General features: G+C 31.5%; 1 protein-coding gene across 8 annotated transcripts in view; it reads left to right on the top strand.

Annotated features, from left to right (window-relative positions):
• LOC117102265 overlaps positions 1-9,267 on the top strand; it is a 20,814-nt gene extending 11,547 nt beyond the window's left edge. For all 8 annotated transcript variants that reach the window (XM_033242556.1, XM_033242519.1, XM_033242529.1 and 5 more), the window contains exons 12-14: positions 954-1,083; positions 1,672-1,739; positions 3,534-9,267. In XM_033242556.1, the coding sequence (XP_033098447.1) occupies positions 954-1,083; positions 1,672-1,739; positions 3,534-6,131 (2,796 nt within the window). In that variant the 3' untranslated portion in view covers positions 6,132-9,267. The remainder of the gene's footprint in view (positions 1-953; positions 1,084-1,671; positions 1,740-3,533) is intronic.
• The last annotated feature ends 49 nt before the right edge of the window (positions 9,268-9,316 follow it).

Genomic DNA, 9,316 nt, shown 5'->3' with positions numbered 1-9,316 from the left:
GCGGTTTTACATTCATCGCACGCGTCCGTTGCGCAGCACGGATTCGCATTTGTTTGTGTCTTCAGTTCGGCCCCATGGGCCTGCTTCTGTTGATACCATTGCTCGCTGGGTGGTTTCGGCCATCCAAGCCGCTTATGCGTCGGCTCGCAAGCCTCCGCCTGCCCACATGCAATTGATTTGTGTATATTTAGACATCATTCTTCATACTTATCCTAATAATACTAATAATGATGGCAAATCTATTGAGTAATGGTGGTGGACATCATTGTGATGGTGGGATGGTGGGAATGATGGTAGTGGTGGTGGTGATGATAGTGGCATTGATACTGGCAATTATTGTGATGGTAATAACGGTAGAAATTTGTATTTCGATTTTTATGAATGCAGTGGTGAAATATGGCCAGTTACATTTTTGCAGTTAAATGCCCATTTGCAGGTGTAACTTTCTGTTCTTCATGTTCTGTGACTTTCTGTATAAGAAACTAAACTTAATCATAGCTGATAAAACACACTCTTTGCATGGGGAAATAATGGTTAATAAATCTGGACGAATTAGAATGCCGAATATTAAAACCGGAAGATTTAGGAACTCTTTTCTGCTGTCAGCAATTATAGAATTTAATAAGAGGAAACTAAGATAATGTATGTTGTTAGTAGAATTCATGTAGTTAGAATTGTGTTTTGTGTTACTGTATGTGCTTTCTAATATTTTTATATTTATTTTTTTTCATAATTTTACCTTGTATTTTTATAACAGTAAAAGATCTGTATCTGTATTTGTATCTGTATACCCCTGCAAAAATGTTCACAATGCATAACTCCCACCATGCATGATTCGCAAGTGTCCCAAATTCTCACTGAAATAAATTATTTGCATTATAAAAAAATGTTATATTAAATTCATATAAGATGTATTTTCTCATTATTGATATGGGTTTACCTGTTTTTTTCAGAGTGTCTCCACTGAGTTAGTTAAATTCTATTTCAAGTGCTACACATACATGGTTAGTAATGCTAATCACCAGATATTAATTGATGATTGGAACACCATACCAGAAGATATTAAATGCAAGATTAAACAAGGTATATTGTCATTTTTGCCATTATTTTTATTTTTTATATTATTTTCATTACATGTATACTATTTAACTATTATTGAAAGTGCTGTTGTTTTTATAATTAACTATTTATATCATTTATTAATATTTTTTAATATATATAGTTATCGTTCGATGACCTAACCTAAAACAGACAGTTTTATTAGGTAAAATATAAAAAGCACACTTCATAAAAAATTAATTAGAGAATTGTACGGTAGAAATCACCGCACTTGTCAACATCTAGATAAAGGCTTTTGTTTGTTTTTTTAATTTATTATATATTATATTTTTATATTATACATTATATTATTTTATTTTATATTATACGCTCACCGCGAGTGACCCATAGTTAAAGGTTTTTTACGGCATTTTTTCCTTTAATTCCTTTTTAAAGGCTTTACATTGTTTTTTTACAAAGTATGCATTCTTGTTATATATGTCCTTCAGTTTTATAATAAACTGTATTTTTACTCAATATTTTAGAATCTAGTTATCAATAATATTTATAACTCATTTTACATCACACCATATTGGCATAATATATTTAGTGCTTGTCTTATTATTAATTTAGATGCTGTGTATGTAGATGAGGGGAAGAAAACCTTGGTACCAAAACCCAAGTTAACAAGTGCATCACGGGTATGTATACTGTACTACATCTCTATGTCATGGGACAATGTGATGCTGCATATTGTAGTTACTGAGTAACTACTACAAGGGGTTATTATAAAAGAGCGCCTCAATACCTAGCCTCAGTTTCAATAACTTTTTTATTTGAAGAATGAAAAGAACCATTATTATTTTTAATTAAAAACAATGAAAAACATGAAAGCTTAAACATTTGCTACCTGATTTATGTTTAATCATAAACTCTAATTTACAAGGTAAAAATACAATGTTGTTAGGTTGTAAAGGTACCTCAGTTAAGAAAGCTGTGGACTGCAGCTAGGCTGTGGAAACCTTCAGCTGTATCGACCACTTGGGTGTGCTGTTGTGACATCAGCAGCTTAATACTCTAAAAAATAGGCTACATATATGTATTCTTATTTTGGGACCTAGGCATAGGCATTTGTGCTAATACATTTCTATTTAAAGTTCTAGGTGAAAACCTAGCATTTACTGGTTTTATTTTTCTCGCAACTAAATGCTGCGGAATTCTTTGACCCCGTCAAACTTGTTGCACCATGGCTGTCAGCAAAATTCTGGAGGCCTCAATACACACAGCATAATCTTTAATTCTTGTAGTTTTCAAGTTATTCACTGTTAGATGAAAAGTGCATAAAGTAATGCAGTATCATCTCATTAGATGTGATTAAATGACTTCATGTAATTGATTTTCAGCCATAAATGTTAAAAAACATTAATGATATTGGAATGTAGTAAGAAGCACGTTCTTGGCTCGAACAACCTTTATTTTCTTTTAAAATTTAATTTCCTTCGGTTACTATTTCCTTCCTTTCAAACCAGAGCACCTGTGCTGAGATTATATAAAGGATTATAGATCAAGGATTGGATTTAGAATGAATGAATATATTTATAAATATAAATCAAGCAATAATTACAATTGGAAATGGTGATTATTTTATTTATAGACCATGTTGTGAAAGGATTACAAATTGCTCTACTTTAAAATATTATTAAATTTAGAATAAAGCTTGGTTTACATACAATCGCTACACGCTATTGCTAACAGGTTTCGGTGATGCCTGCTACGCAGTACAATGATTGCACTGAAAACTCGGTAGCGACAGTGTAGCAATTTTAAGGAAACCAGGCTCATTGTTCATTCCTGCACTACTTTTTCTATTATAAAACTAAAATTTAAACATTATTTTTCTGGAATGTTTGTATTTTTTGTACTTTTTATTTTAAATATTTTAAGCAAAATGTTCCTATCTAAAATGTTATAAATGTTGGGGCTATGTCTCATAATGAGCAATTCTGCATGGGGCACTGAATAAAAATGGTTTAAACAACTATAGTTGATGCTGACAATTTGTAAAATAAATAGCAAATGTTGAGGCTTGTTAGCATTTATTTTTATCAAAAAGTGGAGAATATAAAGTGAAACTTTAGTTTCAATTATAATTAATTATTGACAGTTGTGATAGAATTGTTTTAACAGAAGAGTATATTTTTAACTATCAACTAATCACCTATGTTTTAATATACATTACACATTTTGTTAACTTAGATTATTCATGTATAACTCACAGTATGGTAGGCATGGTATTCTGTGTCATATCATAATACTGTATAAAATAACCAAATTGAACAAAACAGTTGGTCATATACAGTACATCAACCAGTGCTATAAAGCAATTACAAATATAAAAAGAAGTATGCATACACAAGCTAAAACATACTATTTTAGAATATCAAGAATGTAGTCTTCCCATTGAAACTTATCTGTATTTGTCTTTTCTTTTATAGCCAAAGCCAAAACCACTTCAGGTAGAGAAACCAGCACCTACTTCAGTAAGTTCAGCAAGACCTGCAGGTGCAAGGCCTAAAATCAAGACAGCCCAAGCAAAGCCAACAGAGCTGACTTCAAAATCATCTGTTAAAGCCAAAACATCAGAGAAGGCAGCATCATCTGCACAAACTCCCACAATGTCAAATAGAAGCCAATCTATGAAACCACAATCTACAAAACCAAAAGAATCTTCTACAAAGTTAAGGGAAGCCTCTGCAAAATCTAAAGATGTTTCTAATAAGTCTAGGGAAAACTCTGCAAAGTCTATCAGTGCCTCTGTTAAGTCCACACATTCTTCTGCAAATTCTAAACAAGCTTCTACAAAGTTATCAGAAACTTCTGTTAAATCTAAAGAAGCTTCTACAAAGTCCACAGAGGTTGCTGCTAAATCTAAAGAAGCAGTGGCAAAACCAAATGAACCTTCCACAAAGTCTAGAGAGCCTGTTAAGCCTGAGAAGCTAAGCCGACAACCTAAGTCAGCAGGTGTTTTGAAGAATAAGCAACCAGTCAGAGGGAATAAAGTGGATAGAGCAGTGCGGACAAGTTCAACATCAGCCAGCCCTTTGCGCAAACCACCTATTGATAAGAAGGGTGCTATAAAACCTAGCCCTATTAAACAAATGCCTTCTGTTAAATCTTCAAGCATTTCTACAAAAGGAAGCAGCACATCCAGAGTTCAGAAAACCACTAGACCTCCACATTGTAAACCCTCTTCCAGTGAGAAACCTCTATTTGGTAAATCAAAGTCAAAAGATGTGACAGATACCAAGTTTAAAATGATTACGAGGAAGCAAGCAGATCCTGCAAAAAGTACTCTTATCTCTGAGACCCAGTTAAAGCTCATGGTGAAAAGTAAGACTGTTACATCTACAACACATAAAGTATCTACTGCTGCTGAAAGTTTGGATATGGAAGGATCAATAGCATCAGTAACAGAGAAAAAACATGATGAGGGAACTAACGATAATGCTAAAAATGGGAATGCAAATGAACTTGATATTCCAGAATCATATATCACTGAAAGCAGCAACAGTATTTTTCAGATGTCTTCTAATTCTGCAGATAATGGTAATGTGAAAGTTATAAAAGAAATTGAAAGTATGCCATCACTTCCTGATGTAGATAATGTTACAGTTCGAACCTCTGACAATAGTATTGTTGAGGATGCAGACAAATTGGTGTTATCAAACACGTTTATATGCGACACACTTGATGAAGGTTTTTCAAATACTGCAACAGAAGAAGAAGGTGATGATAACAAAAATATTGATAACAACTTACAGATAAGTTCACAGTCTACTGAGGAGCAAAGTCACAGTAGTAGTCAACTTCCCTCAGAGACTGCCTTAAAATGTGACGACATGTGTGATCAGAAGTCAAATAATACCGAGGCCAGTGATATTGAAATGGATGATTTTGTGGAGGAAGAGTTTATCCTATCAGATGGTAGACAATTTGATGAGGAAGATGAGGGCACATGTTCTGAAGAACTACAAAAGGTGGTTCATGATAAGAGCAACAATAAGGAGTCCCTGAAGGACAGTGTCAAAATCTGTGAAAGTAGTGAAGATTCTTTGGTTGATTTAGATATTAATGCTGACATGATTTCAGATGCAAGAGAAGATATAGTAAATGAATACCCAGAGGAAATAAGTGCTGTAAAATGTGATGAAAATATCAATGACGTTGATGAATACCAGGATAAAGATAATGATCTACCAGAACAGGTACTTGATGAGACTGAAGATGTTAGTGATGTTTCAGATGTTGATCATGTGAGGCAGAACAGTAAAGTTGTTAAAAACCAAGAGATAGATGATGCATTTGCAGAACAAGTAACTAGTCAGATTGAAGTAGATGTTAATGATGTTGGAGTTGACGGTGAAACTGTTGCACTTTCTCTGTCAACTAATGTACCTTCTACAGATAAGTCAATTGAAATAGAAAGGTCACATGTGTTGGTTGAAAATGATATTGTAAAAGAAACAGATGACATTTCCCTATTTCATAAACAAGATGACGTAGAGGATCATGTCTCCAGCCATGAGGAGTTAATAGATGACTCTAAAGAAAATGCTGAAACAGAACATACATCAAGTGATATTGAAAGTACATTGTCAGTGTCAGATTGTGATAGAAACATTGGTAATGAAAACATACCTCATGAACAAGTGAGTGGTACAGATGATATCATTCCTTTAGAAATTGATAAAGAGGCTAATGAAGAAGAAATGAGTGAAGAAATTCAATATGGAGAACAAAATGAAGAGAGTGATGAAACTAAAGAAGAGAATTGTTTACAGTTAGAGAGTGATGAGGTAAACGATGATGCTGAAGCTGATGAGAATATGCAGTCAGATGACAATTTATCTGGTTCTACGAAGCCAGTGACAAATGGTGTTCACAATATAGATTCCGCCAAAGGTGAATCACATGCAGAAGAGGAAGATGAGGAAGCTGCAGAATACAGCGAGAGATTTATTCTAAGTAAAGCCCTACGACATGGTACTACAAATGGTGCTTCATCAGTAACAGTTTCACAACAAGTGGAATAACAAGCAAATTAAAAGGAGAAACAGGAAAGTAGAAAAAATAATCTGTGTATTTCTTTATTTCTTTTTTTGTTTGGCTTGTTATAGATTCCTTTTTGGTGCTTCCAAGCTTTTGAGAATTCTCTAAAATTGTTTTTTATTCATGAACTTTATTCTACTTAAAAACATGAATGGTTGATAAAGGAAAATAGCATTCGGATATGCCACTGTAAGGAGGGTGCAAGACATCATGAAAAAGAATACCTATTTGATATATCGTTGATAATTTTGGTAAAAGAACTCACTAGGAAAGATATGGTAGTATTTGAAACATAAGTGGCATTACATTATGGCTTGTTTGTGTGGAAAACCTCAGAAAACAGAGGAGTAGCTTCTCTGAGGCAATGCAAATCATGATGTTGATGGTGTATATTCCTTGTTGCTGTAATAAGTTGACATTGAAAGATGTTTAAGTAGAGCCATCACAGATTTGCTTTTGACAAATCTAGTGTGTGATGAAACTTAATAGTGATGAGATAATGTTTGGTCAAAATTATAATTGTTAAATGGTAAATGTGTATGTGGTGTAACCTTTCGTGTGGTATTGCCAACAGTGTATCCATAATTTTTTAAAAACACAGTTTAAAACAGATAGGTCTGCGGTTTCCATAAAGGATTTGTTTTTATGCCATAATTATTTTTACACTAAAACACAAATGTGTTTTGTGTGTTGTTAATCTTTTCCTGTATTCCTTCATAAAGTTGGTGTGAAATGACCCACAAGATACTATACTGTTCATCATTCTTGGCTAGGTGCACATATAAATGACCAATAGTCTCTTGGCTCTATCATGATAGCTTTCAATTTTGTTGAGTTTGGTGAAATTTCCTTGTTATTTAATTTAAATATTCTGATGACTTGTTAAATGGTGATAATGTGAAGTATGTAAGTGTAAATGGATGTTTTTGTAAATGTATATGTGGGTAACGTATTGACCAAATCCGTCATTGTAGTATTTGTGTGCTGTGCATCCATTGATAATTTGTAGATTATACCAATTTTTTTCAATTTTATGTTTCAATTATGTAAGTTATTGCTGTTATGTAACAATGTTCTCATATATTTTGTAAGGGTATGCGTGAAGGTAGAACCTCAGTGATGTATACATATACAGTATTAGACTCCTGATCAAAGTGTGTGTGTTTTTCCATATGACTTTTAGAAGTTAGGCAATTCCCTACCTTTCAAAGTAAGCCTGATAAATATTTTGTATTGATAATTAGCAAACCAATGAGGTAGTCCTACCAGTACTAGTTTATTGTGTGCCCACTGTTTTATCTTAAATTTATATTTCTATGAACCCATAAACCTGTTGACTCTCCATCGAAAGTTGTGATGGTACTGTAGATTGACCTCTTACTTATAATTGTATAATTTAAGATTTATGGTATGCCTACATTATTGATCTAATCTGCATTTAAAATTACTCCAAACCAAGAGTAAGTTGCAACATTTTTCCACATTTTGAAAAAAAAAATAAATACTTTCTGTGTTGGTCTAAAAAAACTTTTAAAAATTCAATATTTGAAGTGCTTAATTTGTATGCTTATACTTTATGTTATATTAGCTTTCAATTAAAAATTATTACTTAAAAATTAACCAAAAAAATTATGCTGTTACTGTTAAACTACTATACTCCTACTGTATTTGTTAAAACACATTTTTCTGATGATTAATTCATATAGTTTTTTCATGGATTCTTAAAGTTGACTCTTAATATGAATTTTTGTAGTAAAAATTATGTTATTCAGTGAAACTTAATTGTTTTGGAAGCTTTATCTATATATTTGGTCCTCTTAGCAATTATTAATAGCATTTTTAAAGGTTATTTTTTAGATTGTATCACAGAGAGTATATCTTTAAAATTGTTTTCCAAACCTATAATAAAGATGCAGTGTTTAAAATGACTTTTGATACAATGTTCCAAATGTGATAATCCAAATAAATGTCTTTCCCATATTGGCTGAGTAATTTTTTTTTTCTTTTTATGTTTATGCAAATATATATTTTAATGAATAATAACAGGTCTGCCATTGATATATTTACAAATTCTCAAAAAACAATGATGCCATTTACCACTCTATCCACCTATCAGTAAAAACTACTGTAGGTACACAGTTATTAAATGACTAATAGGTTGATCTTAGTTTTGCAGTAGACGAATGATGATAAATAGCCATGATTGTAAAAATGGTGAAATACACTAATAATTAAATATAACATGATAATGACAATGGCCATAACCAATAGACAATGTAAAAATGATAAAATGACACTAGTTAAATTAATATAACATGATAATAAGGCTACAAAAAGAATGCCCTTAATCAAGATCAAACAATTATTATTGTTATTGTTATTGTTATTATTATTATTATTATTATAGACATACTGTTGTATGACTTTACCCCTGAAGATGTATTTTCAAATGCTAAATACCAAAAAAATCATAAAAAACATTTTTTGAAATTAACTTGCCCATTTTGAAGTAACATAAAAGTTATCAATTTGAACATAGAAATTAGTGTATTTAAAAAATGTCGACCCATCAGTTTACAGCGAAAAATAATAGGAACACTTCCAGTTACTGGAACTGTTTTATTATTTTTATTATAATTTTTTGGTTTAAAAATCAGGGTACATATTTTTTAAATTCAATAATTTTAATCCACAAGTTAATAATTTGTATGCTATTGCAATATGAGCAAGTTTATTCCAAAATTATTTTTTTATGATTTTTTGACAGCAAGGGACAATACATCTTTAAATTATGAATTAATTTATTGTTGTTTTGTAATTTGTGTGCAATGTATGACCCAGGACTATTTTTTAAATGTGTCATTTGTAATTATCTGCAATTAACCTACAATTTTGAAATAAACCTTGAACTTGAAATATATGATATTGTAATACTTAAATGATAAATCAAAAATACTACCCAGTAGATTATTTAATTTAATTTAAAAAAACAAGAAATATGTTTATATAATTATAAAGTGGTTAAGTAATCCATGACTTCCATTAATATTATATTTAATGAATCAGTGTTTATTTGATCTTATAAATTTTGATGATAAATAAATAAAGGACAGTACAGTATGGTTCTTTTGTACCTTTGATTGATGGAAGTCACTGCAGTTGTTCTCTA

Source organism: Anneissia japonica, unplaced genomic scaffold (genome assembly GCF_011630105.1).
Source record: "Anneissia japonica isolate Jap-2015-1 unplaced genomic scaffold, ASM1163010v1 scaffold1005_len2656397_cov198, whole genome shotgun sequence".
In the NCBI taxonomy this organism is placed as follows: domain Eukaryota; kingdom Metazoa; phylum Echinodermata; class Crinoidea; order Comatulida; family Comatulidae; genus Anneissia; species Anneissia japonica.
The sequence above is the reverse complement of the archived record's forward strand: the minus strand, read 5'-3'. Positions and strand labels throughout refer to the sequence as shown.